General features: G+C 41.6%; 1 protein-coding gene across 3 annotated transcripts in view; it reads left to right on the top strand.

Annotated features, from left to right (window-relative positions):
* Nucleotides 1-22,061, top strand: part of HSDL1 (hydroxysteroid dehydrogenase like 1) — a 36,996-nt gene that overhangs the window by 1,895 nt on the left and 13,040 nt on the right. Inside the window, exons 2-5 of one of the 3 annotated variants that reach the window (XM_008139715.3) lie at nucleotides 8,240-8,465; nucleotides 9,074-9,519; nucleotides 9,737-9,964; nucleotides 15,748-17,838. In XM_008139715.3, the coding sequence (XP_008137937.1) occupies nucleotides 8,246-8,465; nucleotides 9,074-9,519; nucleotides 9,737-9,964; nucleotides 15,748-15,846 (993 nt within the window). In that variant the 5' untranslated portion in view covers nucleotides 8,240-8,245 and the 3' untranslated portion in view covers nucleotides 15,847-17,838. Of the gene's footprint in view, nucleotides 1-8,239; nucleotides 8,466-9,073; nucleotides 9,520-9,736; nucleotides 9,965-15,747; nucleotides 17,839-19,981; nucleotides 20,376-22,061 lie in introns of those variants that run through there. The other 2 variants (XM_054711359.1, XR_008555044.1) reach the window with 2 other exon arrangements.

Below are 22,061 nucleotides of genomic sequence, written 5' to 3' on the forward strand. Positions count from 1 at the left end.
ATTCTTTTAGCCATTGTGTGTACAGACCACATTTCCTTTATCCATTCATCTGTTGATGGACATTTGGGTTGTTTTCACTTTTTAGTTACAGTGAATGGTGCTGCTATGAACGTGGCTCTGCAAGTTTTGTGTGAGCATGCGTTGTTAGTTATCTTAGGTACACACCTAGGAATAGATGCTATCATTTTAATTCCTACTTCACAAGTGGAAACCTGAAACTGAGGAGTATTGGATCTTGAATGAGCACTTAACTCAGCTTCTACTCTGTTTCCCGTTAATTCAGTTTAGTGGTCTACTAAAAATTGGCAAAGGAAGGTAAGGAAATTCCAAAACGTCATGATACACCAACTTTGTCACAGTGCTGACACAAAGTTTGAGAAACTTATTACGTTTTTTTCTCCTCAGGAATGAGATTTGAGCTTTTAATGTAAGGCAGTATTTACTAAATATTGTATAATAGCACCATGCCAGGTCCTGAGGAGGAATATTAAAGATGGGTCTGATCCCAGCTTCACACCTTCATAAAGCTGCAGGAGGATTACAGACTTAAATCAGAAGAAAAAAAAATGTGAAAGCGTTTAGAAAATAATATAGGAAAATACCTTTATAACCCGGGGCGAAGACAGAATTTCTGAAGTCAAACACAAGCACAAACCATACAGAAAAAAGATTGATACATTTGACTGCATTAAAATTAAGACGTTCAGTTTATTGCATGCGCTACAAAGAGACAAAACATACAGAGAACTGGTAACTAGAATATAGAAAGAATTCTTACAATTCTGAAACAAAAAGACAGCATAATAGAAATAAGGCAAAAGCAAGGAATAGGCATTTCATAGTTGAGAAAATAGCACACAAACATTAGAAGAACGCCAGTCAACCTTGTTAGTAATCGGGAAATGTAAATTAAAACCATATGAGATCTCATTTCGCAGCACCCTATGGGCAGAAGGTGAACCGGGGGACATTGCAGCCTTCGAGGAAGAGGCAGTGTGAACTTGCTGTTGGTGGGTGTGCAGATTGTTCAGCCCCTGGCGCCGTGTCTCCTTGACTACATGGATGGCTTATGACCTAGCAATTTGACTCGTAGGCTTATCTCTTCGAGAAACTGACACATGTGCTCAGGAGATGTGCATAAACATGTCCATGGCACCTCTGCTTATAATTGTAAAATGAAAGCCAGCAAAACCACCCAAATGCTTGTCAGCAATAGAAGGGATGTGTGAATATAATGGGTTTGTACCATGAGATGGTGTGCGGCAGTGAAAGTGTAACCTAACAGCTCCAGGATGAATCTCGAAAACAGTGCTGAGTGAAAGAAACAAGTCACCAAAGGATACATGCAGTGGGATTCCTTTATATAAAGTTCAAAACCAGGCAGAACTGAATACAATTATTTCAGAATCGAATCTGAGCTGGGTAACAGTACAACTATTAAACAACAACAACATGGCAATGATTATGTCGGAATTTAGGCAAGTGCCTCCCCCCCAGGATGGTAGGAGGGGCTATATGATCAGGGCAGAAGCAGATGGTGCTTTATTTGTAAAGTAGGGTTCTATGTGGGAGTTTTGTTTTATTGTTCTTTGAACTGTGCATAATGTTTTACAACTTTTGTGTTTTTCAATTTTTCTAAATTACAGAAAAGTTAATTTTAGTTAACATTTCCTGTTCTCAAAAGTCCTATACTCTAGTTGGGGAACCAAGATAGAGACAAGTAGAATGCAGAGCAGTGTGGTAAGCGTCATGTGGGTGAGAGAGACAGAACTCAGAGGTGGGGTTCCTGCGATGAGCTGGGAAGGAAAGGAAAGACGTGTGCGTGGGCCTCCGGTTTATCCTCAGGGCCTGGCGGTTTACCTTCAGGGCCTGGTGGGTCATTGGTGCTTGTCAGTGAGTGCTAGGATTGAACTGGGGAGAAGGAATGGGACTTGAGCTGTTCTTAGAAGGACAGATAGGATTTGAGTGCTGAGAGCAAGGCAGATTCAGACTCTGTGAAGGAAGGAAGATTCCTCTACAAAATGTTAATGAAAATAAAGTCCAAGCCCTGCAGCCTTACTAGAAAGTTTTACAGTACCGGCTGCTGATGAGCATGGCGAGGACCACCTCAGGTCTACCCCAGTCATTGAAGATCATAGGAATCTCCGAGGCTACTTTCTGGTTCCTGAATACCCTTGAAGGTTTTGAGTTAAAGGGTATTGCAGGATTTTCAGCTTGTCTCTTTATTGTCCTAAAAATTACACTGACCGTTCATCCATCCGTCTTTTCGTCTATTCCATCCATCCATCTTATGGCACTGTAACAGATAACCACACACTTAGTGGCTTAGAACAACACAGATTTGTTCTCTTAGAGTTCTGGAGTCAGAAGCCTGAAATCACTTTCTCGTGGCTAAAATCAAGGTGTCAGCAGGCCTGTGTCACTTTGGAAGCTCCTGGGGAGAATCATTTCTTTGCCTTTGCCAGATTCTAGAGGTGCCTGCATTCCTTGACCTGTGACCCCTCTCTCCATCTTCAAATCCTGCAGCCAGCATCTTTAAATCAATCTCTCTCTCTCTGACTTCTGCTTTTGGTCACAACTCCTCTGACTCTAACCATTCTTCCTCCTTTTAATAAGGATAAGTGTGATCACATTAGACCCACCTGGATAATCCAGGATCATCTCTCCATCTCAAGATCCTTAACTTAATCACACCCTTTGCTACATAAGGTGGCTTGTTTACGAGGTTTGAGCATTAGACTGTGGGCATCTTGAGGGCCATTGTTCAGAGGACCACAATACCTCGCTGGTGCTGCTTTGTCTTCTTCCCATGATACTTGCTTTATTTTCTTTGAAGTATTTTGGCCAATCTGTCTTATGTTCTTTTACTATCCTCCCCAGGTGTCATTCCTTTGGATAGCCTGGTGATGTCTGTGTCTCAGCCAGGACACTTTTCCCAGAACTCTTAATTCCTGAAGGTTCTTATACAGGCATATGGTGGACCCGAACCCACAATATTCCAAGGTGTGCCTTAGTGGATTCGATTGCCCTTTCATTGTTGAGTTGAGTTAGCTAAACTGTAGGTCAAGCTAATGTTACAGGCCACTGCAGTTGTGTTTTGAGGAGATGACTTTGCTCCTTGGAGTTTTGGCCATAATTTTCCCATGACACTTTTATAGTTGTGAAAGTGTAAGGGGAGAGACAGAGAAATATTGATGTGAGAGAGACACATCGACCAGTTGCCTCTGCCACACCCTTGGATGGGATCGAGCCTACAACCGAAGTACATGACCCCAACTGTAATTGAACCCCAGGACCCTTCAGTCCATGGGCCGATGCTCCAACCATTGAGCAAAACAGGCTAGTTTGAGAATGCCACCTTTTTACCAAAGATAAACATCTACATTTGATATCATCACCCAAAGTCCACAGTTTACCTAGAGACCGTTAAGTGTGTGATGAACTAGCCCTGATGAGTATCCGCTTATCCAAGTGAAAAGTGCCTGACAGATAACAGGGAATTGCCCTTCTTTTCCTATTTTGGGACCATTCTGAATTACTGTTTTCCTTATTATTTTACTGTTTCTCACTTGATGTTTTAGTTTTCTGTAGAGATAAGAAAACAAAGCTTTATAATAACTTTTAAGGTAGGTAGTAAAGGGACCAGAATTTTCCTGTGATTTAGTATTGCTTTCTAAGTAACAGATTTCTCAAATTTTTAGACTAAATATCCATAGAGAAATTAACTAGTCAAACCCCCAAAGCAAGTTATATGCAGCTGTACATTTCTTGATCGGCTTCTAGACTTAAATGTGTAATATACTCCTTTAAAACTGTGTTTGCATGAGCTTTCCTGGAATTTAGTGGCATTGGGGGAAGTCCTGATTTCTTCTTTTATTAAAAAGACATTATTTTCCATCATGTACTTAAGGGTGGGGAAGAAGAGTGAGGGAATATAAGGAATTTATAATTTCCTGTTATTTTCCATTTACGGTCTATCAAGGTGTGAACAAATGTATGAAAATGGTGTGTCTGAGGAGCAGAAAGGAATCAGTCACAAAGGCATGTGCTCTCAGTCCAGCCTTGCTTCATCCCTATTGGATGGACCAGCGTTCAGGACTCCTCACGTCCTGCCCACACTACTACAGCCACCTCCACTGCTGCCAGTAAATTCCACAGCAAACCCAATCAGCTCTTTCCTTTGGCCTAAGCGACTTACTCAAAGAGTAAGGCCAAACACTTCCATTTGGCATAAAGGCATTTCACCATCTGGTCCCCTCTCAAACCCCCCTCGCTAGCCCTAGGTGCACATCCTGTGCTGTAAGCACATTGAACTTGTCACCGTTTCCTGGAAGGCTGGACCTTTTACGGTGCTAGGCCTTTCCTCCTCTCTGCCCAGGAGAGTCTTACACCTTCTTCAGCAGCACCCGGCCACATGTCATTGAATCACTTCGTTCATCTTTCAATGAATTCTGTGTACACAGGGTGGCAGGGACTCCTGGCTTGGGCGGGTCCTCAGCATCCCACGCTTAGTTTGATTCCACATAGACTTTCCTATAGATCAGTGACTGTGTGTCTAGGTTTCTATTGTCTATTACTCATACATACATTGGTGTTTGAATTTATCAGTCTTCTGTGAATTTGGTTGGTGTGAGTCAGATCTTTCCAACTTGAGCTATTCTCTGGGGAATGATCAAGTTGCCTTTCTGTACCTCAGGGCTGAAGACCAGACCTAGAATGCTGTCAGCCCTCTGATTCTCTGTGATTTTTTAAAAAATATGACAATGATAATAGATGTTTAAGGTATTTGTCTGTGGTGGAGCTACAATGGGAATAGGTAGAGTTGAGAAGTGGAGCCAACCTGGGGTTGAAGCCCCTTGACACCGCTGTTCTCATCTCACCCCCCATGCGGGTGCGTCTCTCCTGCTGGACCTGAGGGGGGTGGGGTCTCTGGTGGATTTTGCACATGAGGTTTTTCTTTCTGTAAAGGATCAAAGGAGTTTGTTTGGTGGTGCCCTCTGGAGTTGGGGAACAAGATGGTGTGTGGAGACTGAGAGCTAGATGGAAAAACAGCCTGGGAGCTGAGCTGAGACTGGGTAGTAAAGTCTAATGCAACAAACGTGTGTTGAGCTCCTGCTCTGTGCCAGAGGTTGTGGAAGTTGCTGGAGAAACAGAGGAGTAAGATTTGGCCTCCGCCCTAGAGGAACTCGGCCTCCTGGGGGTAGTTCAAAAACAGAACGTTATAACGCAGTGTCTAGGGTGGAAGGACAGGGGAAAGGCGTACCAGAGTTTCTTTTCATTTCCTTGTTCTTACAGCACCTACCCCACCACAGGCTAGAAGGGGCTCATCCAAATACTGCAGGATACTTCCTCCCTGCCACCTCTGCCAGCTGATAAGACAAGTGCTGAATACCTGAGCTCAGGTGGGCCAGCCAGACTCTCTGCCAGGAATTTGAAATAGAGATGCCAAGTGGCTGCAGTCGTGTGGAAGTTCAAGTGCTCTGCAGGTGGAACACAGCAAGGTGGTTTGCAGAGAGAAAGATGAGGCCCAGGGGGACACCAGGGGGACACCAGGGGGAGAGGATGGCCGTGTCTGCCTGCTTTCCTGGGCGGCCAGCCTCTTCCTGCATAGTGTGTCCTGAGCTCCTGGTGTGTCTGTGCAGAGTGCCATCTCTCTCTAAGCTATTGAGCAGGTTTGTCCCATTTGATGAATGTTCCTTAAGAAAAACGGTGCAGGAGCTGGTTGCCATCCCAGCCAAGCCTTTCACCAGACAGACGCTTTTGGCCTTCCTTATTCTTAGATGAGGAAATATTTTTCTGTATATACACACACACACAGGGATTCATGGCATAAGAATTTTTGCATTTTCTTAATTTTAAAAATCTTTGGTATTAGTTTTATATAACGTTTTCCCAGCTGAGCTATGAGGGCAAAAGAAAGGAATTTGTTTTGTGTTGTTTTTTGTTCGCAAATTGGCCTTAAGAAGAGACTGAGCCGTGAGAAGGCCCAGAACTGGAGGAGGAGGTAAGAGGAAAACCAGAGTTGTTAATGAGTAGAGCAGAAAAAATTGGGAAAGTCCTTTGTAGTCAGGCATCTTTCAAATTCTTGAAAAAAAAATTTGTATTTTAGGGGAAGAAATTCAGTTTCCCATTAGTATGAGGTCATTGCGTGAGGCATATCAGACCTCCTTTTTAATTAGAACCTTGTTATATACACTCTGTACAATTACCTTTCCCACAAGTATTGCTTTGGTTACAACCCATTAGATCTAGATATGTGGTATTTAATTTTTCACTGGAAACATTGTTTTAACATCTTAGATATATGCCCACCTGTTACCTAGAAGAAAAGATTTAATATTCCAAGTATATAGCTTTTTGTCATAGCTTTGTTATTTTTAATTTTATTACATTTTGTTTGAAAAGTACTAGTGCGTACAAGTGATTTTTTTTGGCATTTACTTTTTGCAATTCATGGCCTAGTATTTGATTAGTTTTGACAAATCTCTTTATTTGATAAGAGATTATATCCTTATTGTGGGGCATTTAAGAACCCTATTGCTTATCTATTTCTTCAGTTTTCTGTCATATTTCCTTTGTATGTTCTATTGGTTTGTAATTTGGACTAGAACTGTTAATATTCAACATATATGTTCTAAGGTATATTCAATAATTTTAAACTATTTTATGTGCCTTTTAATCACAATACAGTGTTATTCTTATATAAACACATTCTATTTGTGGTTATTTTCTCCTGTTTAGTTGAGAACTTGGTTGAGCTCACATTGTAATAAAAAGGGAGGGAATTCACTTATTCTTCCTTACACTTATGGCAAGTTATGCTGCTATTTTGGGGTATTTTCTTAGTTTCAGGATTTGTTTTTTTTCTATTTTAATGGGATTTCTATAAAAGAGATTAAACTCAGAAGTTTTATGTACATATACACTGGCTTAAAATCAGTTTTCTTTTATATAATACTAGAGGCCTGATGCATGAAATTTGTGCAAGAGTAGGCCTTCGCAGCCACGGCGGCTACCTCGATCCCTCCCTCGCAGCCGGGGCGGCTGCCTGGATCCCGTGGCTGCAGCCCTGGCTTCGTCTGGAAGGTCATCTGGAAGGACGCCCAGATGGCTGTTTGGTCAATTTGCATATTATGCTTTTATTGCCATAGATATATTAATATACCTTGTATTAATATATGCTGTATTCTTATACTTGTGTATATCTGAGTTCTCTGTAATTTCATTGTAGTCTCTTCTAGACTGTTTGATATTTTGTCCCTCATTGATAGTGCAATTGGATCAGTGGCTCCACAGGTTGAGTATAGGATGAAGTTCATCAACCTTGGTCATGCCTGCCTTTGTCTACCTCTGCAGGTTGTCTCTAATTGCAGCCATATGTACATCAGTTCATATGGCATTTAAAACTGTTTTGTTAAATGCCTATCTCTTCTCCTAGGTATAATTAGTTAACTCATCTTTGAGTCCTTAGCATCTGTCATAGTACATGGAATATAGTAGGTGCGCTATAAATGTTTGCTATGTGGACACTTGTAATAGTTATATTGGACTTTTCTTTCCTCAAACATAAGGGGCAGTCAAAGATAATGGTTTACAATTAACCTGGTAAGATGGAGAAGTGCTTACCCCATTCTCATTTGAGAAAACCACTTCTTTAAGTTGGGGAAGTATTTCTTTTCAAATACACACTTTTGGATATTATTTATATGCAAGTTTATTAAAGCTTAGTTTTGCCTCACCTGGATTGTAAACTTTTTGCAGCCAAGGCCATGTCTTAATTTTACTTCTATTTCTTCTTCTTCGTGTCTACATGGGCACTAGGCCCTCTTCACCTGCTGATTATGAATAAAGCAAAGAAATAAACATCCTTCTCATCTGTTATATGAATTAAAGTCTGGGCATGTCATCATACTGAGCTTGAAGCTTTTTTAGGGCACAGAGCATATTGTGTTTATCTCTGTATCCACAACATGCAGCACAATCCCTGAATTTTAGTAGGAATTTGGTAACTCTTAGTAGTTGTGTTGACTAATCTCCTTGGAAGAGAAGAAGTTTATAAACTACAAATGTTAATGAGATCATAACTTGCCTGGATCCATGGGCAACATGGATTTGAACTATTACTGTTATTTGAATGCAAAATTATTCAGTTCTGATGTCCTCAGCTCTTTTTCTTCACTCAGACTATGCATGTTCCTTTAACTTATTAAGCACAGAACTCTGTTTCCCTTCCCTGCAGGCTGCCATGGCTGCGGTTGACAGCTTCTACCTCTTGTATAGGGAAATCGCCAGGTCGTGTAATTGCTACGTGGAAGCTCTAGCCTTGGTGGGAGCCTGGTATACAGCCAGAAAAAGCATCACCGTCATCTGTGACTTTTACAGCCTGATCAGGCTGCACTTTGTCCCTCGCCTGGTGAGCAGAGCAGATCTGATCAAGCAATATGGAAGATGGGCAGTCGTGAGTGGTAAGAAATGGGATTTCAATCCTTGTCTAATCTAAAATCTCCTGTTTGTGTTTTAGGTTGTGTGTATTATTCCAGGAGTTACGACCTGTCACGGGAACTTGCTGATTAAAAAAAAACAAAACTTATTCTTTTATGATTATGTTCACATTTTCTTACTGCCATCACCTTGGAAGAATTTTCCTTTGATTTTTGTCCTTATTCTGCTCTTATTCCCAGTATTCCTCCAGCCCCACCTTCCTACTCCTTGCTTTCCTTTTTGCTCTCAGTTACCACGTTCAGAAAACCTTTCCTTGTTTTAAATATCATTGTAATTTATCATTTCCTGGCACATATTCAAGCCAGATATATGTTTGAAAAAGTTTCCTACTGTGTCTTATCAACTTTGTGAATGTAAAATAACTTTTCATCTACCTGTCAGGGTGTCTGGGAGAGTGTTTGATACATAATATGTATTATTCATATTATGACATTGTTCTTGACTGATCAGTATTAGAACTTGCTTTACTTCTAGTGTGATTCTTTCTCTGATTATGCAGAAATGCTAAATGGGGTATTTAAAAAACCTCACCATGAAATGAGTATGCTCACTTTTCCTGGTTGTATTGTAGGTGCAACAGATGGGATTGGAAGAGCCTACGCAGAAGAGTTAGCAAGCCGTGGTCTCAATATTATCCTGATTAGTCGGAACCAAGAGAAGTTGCAGATGGTTGCTAAAGACATCGCTGACACCTACAAAGTGGAGACCGATATCATAGTGGCAGATTTCAGCAACGGCCGTGAGATCTACGACCCGATTCGAGAAGCCTTGAAAGACAAAGACATTGGCATCTTGGTAAATAATGTGGGCGTGTTTTATCCCTACCCTCAGTATTTCACTCAGGTCTCCGAGGACAAACTCTGGGACATCATAAATGTAAACATTGCTGCGGCTAGTCTGATGGCCCACATAGTGTTACCGGGGATGGTGGAGAGAAAGAAAGGCGCTGTTGTCACCATCTCTTCTGGCTCCTGCTGCAAACCAACTCCCCAGCTGGCTGCCTTTTCTGCTTCAAAGGTAATGTATTCCTGATTAGAAATGAGATCTTAATGCAATAGGACATTTATTACAATGGTTTGGCCCAATCTGTTGAGCTCTTTGTCAGCAACTCATGTTTGCTAATGCTGTATTTTTTTTTTTTCCTGAAATGATGATAAGCAAGCCTCATTTTCTCCTGAATTTTCTTTCAAGTTCCATAAAATGAAAAGTCTTTCCCTCTGCTCCATTTTAACAGGCTTATTTAGACCACTTCAGCAGAGCATTACAGTATGAATATGCTTCTAAAGGAATCTTTGTGCAGAGTCTAATCCCATTCTGCGTGGCTACCCACATGACTGCCCCTGGCAGTTTTCTGCACAAGTGCCCGTGGTTGGTGCCTTCACCAAAAGTATATGCACATCATGCCGTTTCTACCCTTGGCATTTCGAAGAGGACCACAGGATATTGGTCCCATTCTATTCAGGTAACAATATGCCTTCACTTTTGTAATTAGGTTAATGCAATCTTAAACCTTCCTAAATGATACGTGGGAATCTGACTGAAGCCTACGGCTGAAAGATGAGAATTGCAAATTCTGATTCTTAAACCTGACACTTTTTTTTTCCTCAGCAAAGAAAGTAAGGGTTTATTTTTAGGAAGTGGCCCACGCCTGAAGACAGGTGACCTAATGCTTAAAGACCTGGCTCCAAACCTGATACTGTTAATGGTTCTGGTTAAGTCACTAGATTTTCTTTTGTGGGATTATTTAGAGCATTCAAGTTTAACCTACTTGACACCTAAGAGATGAAATGTGCTCCTTTAATATAAGTAGATGGTAGCCGTATAAAATACTAAGAATTTAGATGGGAATTTAAAAATGCAAACATTCTAGTAATGCTTGAGTGGGTACCTCTAAGTCAACAGTATGATCAGAAGACATAAAACCACAAAGGTCTATTGCATGTAACATAGCTGTCACATCTCAGTAATCTCAGTATATTCTTGGACTCATTTGTTTAAGAAGCGTAGAATTTTTTTTTTTTTCAGGCATGACAAAGACTTGGGTCGTTAGTGTTTTAAAGAATAACTTTGTTAAATATTTGAAAATTTGATTCTAAGTATTAGAGAACTCATAATGATTTATTATAATAGACACCTGTCTCTTTATCTGGCATAATAAGTAGATGTACCCTAGTTTAGAATTCTTTTTTCTTTAATATATAGAATTTTCTTAAATTATCAGCAGATATTTGAGGGACTGTAATAAAGATTATGAACTTTACCAATACCAAATAAATAGATAAGCAAATCAAGAGTGAATTTTTACTTTTCTCAAAAGTTTTGGCTATAAGTTTTTTTTTTTTAATAAGAAGCATTTTTATTTAAGTGGTTATTTCCAGGTCCTTAATTACTGGAGAAAAGCAGAGAAACCTAAAATAATTTTCCAAGCCACTGACCATGAAGTTTCCTGAGAAATGAAGATACAATAAAGATGATGTTTAGATGCAGTAGATATTTGACTGCATTTATAAAACACTAACATTTTAATTGCAATTATACTGTATTCACATTGATGGGCTTTTCTGGAGAATGTAGTTTTTTTCTGTCAAGAAATCCTATTAAGCTAATTTAATTCCTAGAATAGTTTTCTATAGAAAACTTAAAATTTTCCAATTTTTTCTATTTTCATTTTTATTTTACTCAAATTATTTTCAACATTATCAATTTTTTTTTCAGTTTTACAACAAATATTTGATTCATTAGTAGCTGTTTTGTCCATAGCAGTTTCCTCTGGTAGCTTCTGCTGTTGTGACCTTTTCTTTTTCTTTTTTTCTCTTAAAAATATTTTTATTGATTTCAGAGAGGAAGGGAGAGGAGAGATAGAAACATCAGTGATGAGAGAGAATCATTGATCTGGTGCCTCTTTCACGCCCCACACTGGGGATCGAGTCTGCAACCTGGGCATGTGCCTTTGACCAGAATCGAAACCAGGACCCTTCAGTCCTCAGGTTGACGCTCTGTCCACTGAGCCAAACCGGCTAGAGCGTGACTTTGCTTTTATAATTATTTCCTCTGACTTCATTTTTCTCAGATTGCAAAGATCTAAATTTTGTCAAAGTTTCAATTTCTGTCTTTAGCTTATAAAAAATTTACTGTGTGAAGTTTGATATGCTAAACATACTGTGTAAAGTTTTGTTTTGTGCTGTTTATTCCAGTTAGTCTTATATGTTATGAATTAAATAAGAATGATGGACTGACCATATTTCTTGACCAAGATAGGCGATAGATTGAACATGATAGGTTGAGGGAAAGGAAGAAACAAAACACATTCTCAGGTTTTTGGCTTCAGAACCTCAGTGGTGCCACTTAACTCAGGTAGCATGAGAGGAAGAGATCAGGTTTTGGAGAAAAAATAAGAGTTTTACACAATGCTGGGTTTGGAGGGTCTGGGAAATAGTTAAGAGAAGTGGAGTTGGCAGCTGCATAGGTGGGAGCTCAGGTGAGAGGTTTGTACAGAGGTATAGGCTTACTGGTCATCAGCATTAAGCTGGATGATACGCTATGGGGTCGGTGATATTATCCAAGGAGAGTGTGTAGAGAAGAAAAGATGGCCTGGTCAGAGACTCAAGGAACTCCAGCATTCCAGGGAAGGTGGACTGAGAAGGGCAGCCAGCGAGGTCAGTAGGAGAGGAGGAGAGTGGAATATGGACGCCAGGGAGCGAGAGAGTTTTCAGGTGGAAGGCATAGTCATCAGTGTCACGTGGTGCCATCTGGCCCATGGCATAAGGACCAACACATGTCTGTTGGGTTTAGAATCTTGGAAATCCTCGGTGACATTGATGAAAGCAGTTTTGGAGGCATTTTAGGGAGCAGCTGCACTGCAGTGGGTAGGTGGGTATAGAGAAGATGAGGACATGGAGACAGTGTGCTCAAGATACAAGGCTATAGCCTGGCTGGTGTGGCTCAGTGGTTGATCATCAGTCAGGACACATGCCCAGGTTGTGGGCTTGATCCCCAGTAGGGGGCGTGCAGGAGGCAGCCAATCAATGATTCTCTCTCATCATTGATATTTCTATCTCTATATCCCTCTCTCTTTTTCTCTCTCTAAAATCAATAAACATATTTTTTTTGGTGGGGGGGTTTAAAGGCTCTACAGGCAGTGAATTAGATCCAAAGGAAGGAATTCTGTTTGCTATTTAATCTATGCAAATCAGCAGTGACTTGACTGTAATTTAATGCTGGAGGAATGGGGTATGTGGAGAAGAAAGCTTAAAGATGGGAGAAAGGAGGTATGATTCCTGGAAGTGGGGGAATAAGGCTGAAAGCACAAGTAGAGGGGAAGTGATGTGAACTTTGGAAACAACTAGAAAGTGAAGAAGGAGAGAGGAGAGGCCGGGAGTCCACTTAGCAGTTGAGGAACCCAGTCTGATGGCTCCTGTGAGGTGAGGGTGAGGTGGAGGGAGTGCGAGGCTGAGAGAGAGGTTTGAAATAATACTTGTGAAGGAAGGGGAGGGAGGTGCCTGGGGACCCATCAGTGGATGGCTGAGCAGAGAGGAGGCCCGAGTGATGGCGGGCCTGAGAATCTGGTGCCTTCAGCTATGCGGCTTTTCTCTAGCAGCACTCAGCACATTCATATGCACCTATTACGCATCTATTACCCACCTTGAAGCCACTTCAAAGAGGGCATCAAAAGTAATTTTACAGAGAACATTTCTAAGTTTGTGTGAAAAGAGGTTATGTTTGAAAGCTTGCACAGAGGTTAGGGAGCAGGTTTTCTCACTCCTGATCCCTGCCTCAGCCTTCCTTACACATGTCTTCATTTCCTTACATGCCTGTGAAACAGCATTTCTGAACAGGAGCAGTTAGAACTAACTCACAACCATGACATATTTGCTTTCTCATATAATGTAGCAGTTGCATCTTATGTATTATGCTAGTTGTCTTAATAAAGATTTGCAAGCAAAAAGTAAAAAAAAAAAAATGGTTTGGGCTTTAAAAACAGCTAGAAAGGAGTCAAATGTATTTGTTTTCATTGATAACTAGTTATTAATGTTTATTGGGGAGCATTTCTTATTTCCAGAAGTGGCATTAGGCAATATTAAATTGTCACCTTTGGAACACATAGTAAGCTGGACAGAAAATGGAGGGCTTTTCTTTATAGCTTTCTGTTTGTGATCCTTGACATATAGGCCAGAAACATGCTGGTGTGTGTGTGGCTGAAAAAACAATTCATTTGACAACTTGAGCAGTGAGTTTCTAGCCTATGAACATGGAGACTGTGTTCCAGGTGATGGGAAAGCTCCGGGGAAAGGGAGTAGAGTGGAGAATCTGAGCTCTCTGGGTCATGGTCTTTTCTGAATTTCTACCCACTTTTGATGTGTTTGTTCACACATGCGCTGTGTGTTGCTGTTGGGAAGAGAACACATGGCATTGAGGGTAGTGGTGGAGCTCAGTGGAAATGAGAAGGCCCCGAGGCTGCATAGTGAGATGTGGGTGAGGGTCCAGCAGCCAGGCTGACAACTGTGTCAGAGGTTAGAGCCCTTGGGGTTTTGTTGCAGAGGAGGACCAGCTCCACTCTTAGGCCTGGACAGACTGGTCAGGAGTCCTGAGCAGGCACGAAGCCTTACAGAACCCGAAATCCACCCCTCCTCTCTCTCATATACACACTCACACTCGCACCCTCCTCCTCTTCACTGTGGCACTCTTCTGCAGTTTGGAGTGCCAGAGACTTGGCATTCTTTCCTGTGACCGTTGTTCTTGAAACAGGCGACGAGTCAGCCCCTTTAGTCTGTGTCAGTACCCAGGGGATGAAATTCTCCCCTTCTCTTCCACTAGCTCTTTCCACCAAGCTCTTTCCACCTGCTTCCCAGGATGCTAAAAACCTCATTGGGATGAGCCAGTGACCTCTCCAAGTGCAGCACCTTAGGAAACTGTCAATAAACACCTTGATGCTGGTTCCCCTGCAATAGACAGTGGCAATGGATGGGCATTGAAAACAAGCAGATTTTTAGATGCTGATTCTTTCTCCACTGAATAAAGACTGAAAAAAAAAAAGTACTTTGAAGGGGGATCTAGTCTGTCTCAGGCGTCTATGTGTTGGCGGCACTACTTACTAGATCCTTCTCTGAGACCCAAAGCTGACTTCTTTCATCTCCTTGGATTCAGAATCTTTTGCTTTAGGACAGCAGCTCCAAGGAGGAATATCCAAGTATTTCCCCCCACGAAATCCTAGCTGTTTAAAGACATCCAAAGAGACCTTAGTCCTTCTCCCAGAAAGTTACCCATGGCTCCAGGCCAAATACTGGGCTCCTGTCTGTGAGGTGGTGGGCTGGAGCTTCTGTGGAATCTGCTGTGAGCAGCTGTGGTTCCCGACTGTCTTCCTGAAGTTCACCATACTGGGACGCCCTCCTTATCTGGTGTGGTTCCCAGGAGCTGCAGGGTAACCTAGACTAGAATTTCAGCACTTGCCGGGGGCCTGCCCATCTCCCTTTCTTAACATGCAAAGTGTTAGAACTTTCATGCAGTATAACTTCTATACTGACAAATCTCCACCTCAGCACTATTGGCATTTGGGGTTGGATAATTGTTGTGGAGCTGTCCTATGCATTATAGGATGTTCAGCCCATCCTTGACGTCTGCCCACTGGATGCCAGTAGCACCACCACTCCAGTTGTGACAACCAGTAATCTTATAACCCTGGGGGAAGGGGGCAGATTGGCCCTGGTTGAGAACCTGGTAGCAGAACAACATCAGCTGGACTTCCTGGATCCCCAAGCCATCCTCATCACATCTCAAGACAGTGTACTAGGATCCTAGTGTTTTTTTATTCAGTTTTCTTATTTAACTTGGCTCCATTATTTAACTTGCCTCTCAAACCTGTTTTCTCACATAGTACTAACCACACATGCGTTTATCTATTTCAGCTACCTTTCCTTCTGGAAAGAGTTTATAATTCTTAAGCAAATTAAGCAAATTAACACACTTCATATCAAGTAATGATGGAATCCTATTACTGCATGTAGGTCTGTCCATCCTCATTAGAGAAAGGGGATGGATGGGTGGTGATCATGTTTATATTCCCGTAAGTCTAACATATGGTCTTATGCAAAAGAGGTGCTAAGTACAGTAGCACATAAAGTCTTTTTCCTTTTTAGTATTTAAAGTGATCAGTGATATTTGTTGGATTAAGTAAGATGCTGATCTGTACATTTCAGTGTCAGTGGCTTTGGGTTCTAATCTTTTAACCTTTTTTTCTTCCATTTTTAGTTTCTTTTTGCACAGTACATGCCTGAATGGCTCTGGGTGTGGGGAGCAAATATTCTCAATCGTTCTTTACGTAAGGAGGCCTTATCCTGCAAACCATGAAACTGGATGATGGTTTGGGAAGCTTTGCCAACTCATGGGAACCTACAGTATTCTGACATTTGGAAGGACACATTTAATTTATCTTCGGTATTTTCTTTTATTACTGATGACTTAGCATATTGTTGGCTCATCATTTGCAAAGCAAACATAATACTTGTAGAGAATGTTGTGGAAAAACTCAAGGGCCAAATGGATGGCACAGAGTAAATAATGACTGAGGCACAAGAACTGATTGAGGAAACTCAAATTTCAATGCTTTTTCCCCTAAATTGTTCAAAAGTTGTGTGGTTTATGTTGTTCTAGGAGCTACAGCAATCTGGTACTGAAATATAACGTGACTTGTGACCTCTTACAATTTCAGATTTTTTTTAAGGGAAATTATTTCAGTAGGTGAATTATAGTATTGGTTTTCAAATGTTCATCAGGAAAGACTATTTAAAAGTGTTATTTTACAAGGTGGCTGGTATGATTAGCAGTAGAAACCTGTGTGTGTTAATATTGTGTAGCTCTAGTTGTTTGTCTACAATCTGTGTATGAAAATGCTGCTTTTCAACTGATATTTCATTAGAGAACCATATGTGTATGGATGTGTGTATCTGGGCAACTTTATGGGTAAGCTATTTAAAAAAATTTTTTTTTGTCAGGATGGTTTAATGTGGAACCTTACAGGGTATTAAAATTCTAGATTATTTCTCTTCATACTAAACAATCTTACCCAATTTTGTGCTATTGGCTTGCCAAGTATATTACTTACAACATTCTGTTTTTTTAACCTAGATTTGGAGGTGTAATGACTGACTGTCAGTAATCTGTTGATTTATAGTTATTGTGGATTAGTAGTGATTTCTTAGCCTATGACCCATTTTATAACTAAAATTTAACCCTTTAGAGCTTGTTATATCTGGTTTTCATATACTTTTCTATGTAATATTATTTAATTCCAGTAGCATTATTGGTGTAAACATCAAGTATTTATGAAATTAGTAGTTAAAATATGGACAAATGTGTGTGATATGTATTGTATCTGTTGAAATAAGTTAGAAGCTCATTCTTGGTTCTTGTAATTACTTTATGCATTATAGTGAATAGTTTTATTGGTGTGAAAATAATTATGCATACCCCCCCTACACACACACACAATATGGATTAGCATTGAAAGCTACTGTGAAATGTTTTTGGTTCAGGTCCTATAAAGCCAAACATTTTGAGGACCACATATGTAGTGCTTGACAGTTGTAAATCACTGTATGAATATGACAGTGTGTGCAAAGTAAAAATTTGGAGTTTAATATTGGGACACTGATGCAGAAGCTAGTAAATTTTTGAAATCAGGACTTTTATGGAATTGATTTCTCCTGAGATGATGCTCCATTATGAGTAGGTCTAAGCATGCTCTCATGTTTAGCCAGTGACATTGCTTCAGTATTTCCAGATGTGACTTGGACTCAGTTCAGAACTCTTCCACTTACAGATCAGGCCTTCATCACATAAGAGGAAGACATTCAGATGTGAAAACGTACACACTAATGGCACTACATAACACTAAAGGTATTGATGGAGTTAGTTTAGGAGCCTTTATTTGGTTACATTTGACTTTTTCCCTCACCCAACAATTATGGTCATTAAGACTAGGAAAAATTTGATTTCCTGCCACATTGACCTGAACTTTGACATGTAATAAGCAGCAGCAATGTTATGTAAAAAGTACCATATTTATACCTGTGTTATGTGTTACAGCAATGTCTTATATTTATAGATTAGGTATTGAATCATTGTTACATGATGAGAATAAATAAACCATGTCAGTGATGTTTTAAAAATTCTTTACTTGGCAGGACGTATGTAAATAAGCTCATTGGTGCAAAGTTAGTGAAAGATCAAAACCAAGAATCTTCCTTAGGTTTTATGTTTCCTAAAATACTTTTTTCCAGAGCTCATTTTAGAGTAATAATTGGACCACTGTAGATGGGGTTTCTTCTTCTTTTTTTTTTTCTTTTCTTTTAAAAAAAATATTTTGATTGATTTCAGAGAGGAAGGGAGAGGGAGAGAGATAGAAACATCAATGATGAGAGAGAATCATTGATCAGCTGCCTCCTGCACACCCCACACTGGGGATTGAGTCCACAACCCAGGCATGTGCCCCTCCCGGGAACTGAATCATGACCTCCTGGTTCCTAGGTCAGCGCTCAACCACTGAACCATGCTGGCCAGACCTAGATGGATTTTCTTACTAAGAATGGGGGAAATAACCTTTGAAACAACCTGTGAACTGAACATTTAACAGTGGAAGTGGTTGCTGCTTCCTTTGGAAGAGGTTTTGCTCCATGTATTTGTAAATGTATCGTCTGGAATGAGGGATACATTTCCCCCCATAGGAACAATTATCTAAAAATTGCAAAAGCTTAATTTATGAACTTAATTTATGGATGCAATTCAGTAAGAGCAGGTAATTAAGCAAGGAAATTGTACATGTGCATGTCTTTTGAAACTATTAGGTTGGTTTCTTCATCTCATTCTTCTGATAAGGTAAGATGAAGGTTGATTTTGACCGTTGACTTTGGCAAATGAACACACTTCATATCAAGCAACGTGGAGATCGATTGGTGGGGATGAAAGGGAGATTGTAGTGAGTTCAAGAAAGAGTGGGAAGGACAGGAAGACAGCAAGGAGAGACAGCTCTATTGAGAAGTGTTTCTGTTTTGTTTTAACCTCAAGTTACTTAAAATCTTGTCACATTTGGGAACCAGAGCGTTTAGGTGGTGTCCTCTGTCTTTGTGTGTGCCCTCCGAAACAAAGACCAGTCTCACCATGTCTCTGTCTCAGTATTGGCTAAGCTGTTATTCTTTAAAATAACATTTAGTTTAAATAAAGATTTACCTTCCACGGAATTTCGAATGCTTTATTACACACCTGAAGCATGGGTTTCGGAAGTTAGAACCTGGAGTGGTGGAAAACCAGGAGACCAGGATACTGTGGTTCTCAGCCTTTCTTGGTAGATTTCTCAGCCATCTGTCTCATGGCTGAGTCCCCTTCAGTTTACAGGGTTCTAAGGAGCTGGCAGCATTCTTCACTTCCCTATTTTTGGGCTTCACTGTCACATGACAAGGATGTTTGCAATGCACTAGCCTACCTTAGCCCCTGACACCTGGGCTATGTATTCAATGGTACAGTGACTTAAAGGGCCCTTAAAAAGAACCCTGGCCAAAATCAATTTACCTCAAATTAGAACAGTTAAGTTTAAGATCAAGTGCATTAATCATGGCAGCAGGGAGTTCTGCTTAACTTTGAGGATCTCAAAATGGGGGAGACTGTTTCACCAGGTGTGGATTGGTCTAGATGTAACCACCATTGTTTACTGAACATATTATGACTCAAGCTTTGTATGTTTTATTTAACCCTCCTTCTATGAGGTAGGTATTAATATCTTGGGGGGAGGAGGGGGGAGGAAGGTGAGATATAAAGAACAGAGGTACAACTTGCCCAAGATCAAAAGCTAGCAGGTGATTCTGTATCCACTATATTAAACCAGTTTGTTAAAGGGAAGATGAAATGCTGTGATATTTCTGGTCATATTGGTCCTATGCAGCATTATCATGCTGCGGTGGAAAGTTAAAACATAAGCAGTTTTATCTGACTACATAGCACATCACTTTTCATAAACATTACCTAAAATATGTTTTCCGTTCCCCAGTTGTGCCCAAGCCAAGTGTGGACCACTTCAGCATTTCTACAGAAAACAGCCTGTGATCCCTAGTATTGAAATCACCCACGCATTTTGGGAGAGGCAAACTTTTGATACTTGTTTCTTTGAAGGGGCGAACACTAGGTATTATTGGTCCAGGCAAGGCGGAGAGGAGACCGGAGTGGTGCAGACAAGATTTGGGGCAGGGGTTTCGCCTGTCAGGGTGGGAGTGAGACAGGTAACTGACTCACAGGTGACTGCTCTCAGCTGCCTTGTCGGTGAACAGGTAGGGGTTTGCAGAGTTGGTGCCGCCAGAGAGTTGGTGCCGCCCGGGCCTGGGCTCTGGATCCGGACACCTATAGGCCCCAAGAGGAGAGCGCTGGATACCGTTTCAGGCGTTTATAACAAATGCTGGCCACGGGGGCCGTTCCGTCAGGTTTGTTGTTTGCAGGACATGGGCCAGCGTGGCTGCTTTCGTGCCTGTGCCTGTTCTCTGAGATCCTGGCCCCAAAGCCCAGCGCATCCCACGCCAGGTACTGCTACTAGGGCAGAGCAAAACAAACGGCCTACAGCCCCGCCCCTCCCCCAGGGCCGCAAACGTCGCGAGACTGTCGTTCGTCTTCCGGCCCAGACCCTGCGGCCCTCGGCGTTCAGAGTGCGCACGCAGGCCTCACGCAGGGTACGCACAGCCGGCGGGGCTGGTGTTCTCAGCCGTGGGTCTCCCCGTCCCATGGCGCATTCTCGCGAGAGTTGGGAGTAAACAGCCCCGAATGGAGACTCGAGGTGTGTTCGCCGCGGAGAAGCCGTCATCCTGGGCCCCCCGGACCCGAGTGTGAGGCAGCAGCAGGTACGTCAGGAGGCCCGCTCTCTGAGTCACCGCATCTCCCGATCTGCGCGGCTGTCCGCGCGTTCTGAGGTGCTCCGAGGCCCCGAGGATGGGGGTCTGCGCTGGCGGTGTGGCGGTGGCTGGGGCCTCCCTGCGACCCTGGACCGGCAGGGAGCGGACCCTGGTGGTGGGGCGCGGGCCTGGGGCGTGCGGTAAAGCTAGGCATGTAGACCCACCGGCTACACAGCGTGCTTGGCGGTAGGAAATGAAGAGTCCCCTCCGCTTGCCAGACCCCGCCTGGACTTACACGGCTGTTCTCCCTGCCCGGCCTCTTCTGCGTGTTTACACGGTGTGGTAGCTGGCTCAATTTCATTTTCTTTATGTGGAATAAGCTTTAACGGAGTGAAACAATGTGCCGGGCTCTGGCTCTGACCCTCAGCCTCCGAACATACCCGAGTGCTCGGTGTACTCCTGAAGGGTTCTGGTATCAGATTTTCAGTGACCTCAGTTCTTTGCCCTAGCTGAGTCTGTGCACACTGCTCCACTGATTTTCAAAAAATGCAGTGTAAGAAGCTCGTCGGCAAGGGGGCCCCTGAGGTTCTTTGGTTTACTCAGAACCAGAATGCCTTTCAGACCTGTCGGATCTTCAGGTCTTGCCATGCCCTGTCATGATGTGCTTCCTATGACTGTTACAGATCAACATCATTTTTATTAAGGTGTTTACCCCTTGTTTTTGTTAGAGCCACTGAGAATCTTGGCCTATTTGTGTATGCAAATTAAGTTCAATATTTACATTTACCTTAAGAATTCAATATTTACATTAACCTTAAGAAACTTCCAAGAGATTGAGTGACATAAGATCTGAGTTGAACTCCATAATTTTGTTTCCTATGGTCCTTTAGTCTTAACTGTGCTAGTAAGTAGCTCTCTGACTTCAAGGTTCTGATTTTGTATATGTATAAAAACGGGGGGGCCTGGAGAACAGTGATTCTTCCAAACTTTTTTTATCTTTTAATGTAAGAGCTTTGTTAAGGTAAAATTTACATCCCGCAAAATTCACCTGTTTTAAGGTACTGATTCATTGATTTTTAAAAAAAAATCAAATATCAAGTTGTGTGATCATAACCACAATCCATTTTTAGAACATTTCTATCACCCCAAAAGAGTCCTGGTGCCCAGTTGTAGTCACTACTCATTTCTCACTTGAGCCCCAAATCGCCACTGATCTTTCTGTTTCTCTAGATTTTTCTTTTCCAAATATTTAATTGATTCAGGTGGAATCATACGTGGCCCTTGTGTCTGGCTTCTTTAATTTAGCATAATGTTTTCAAGGTTCATCCATGTAGTAGCTTGTGTCACCATTCCTTTTTATGGCATAGTATTATTCTTTTTTATGGATATAAAACATTTTGTTTATTCATTCACACAGAACACCTTTTGCAAATAAAATTTTATTTCATGTTCCCATGTATGCACATGGCCAGAAGCCTTCATTGGAAGGGGTGTGTGTGGGGGTGGGGGGGGTCGTGACTCTTGCCTAATAGTTGTCTCCATTGCATTCCCCAAGCAACTGTTACCAAATCAAGAGTTGCTTGTATCTATGGAGGAAAAAAAAAAAGAAATTCTAATTAAGTGCTTCAAGAGCTTTGAAGCACCCATGGGTTCTCTTCTAGTCTAGAGGTTTTTAGCATTCCCTTCAAATTCACA

The sequence above is a fragment of the Eptesicus fuscus genome, chromosome 21 (genome assembly GCF_027574615.1).
Source record: "Eptesicus fuscus isolate TK198812 chromosome 21, DD_ASM_mEF_20220401, whole genome shotgun sequence".
NCBI lineage: Eukaryota > Metazoa > Chordata > Mammalia > Chiroptera > Vespertilionidae > Eptesicus > Eptesicus fuscus.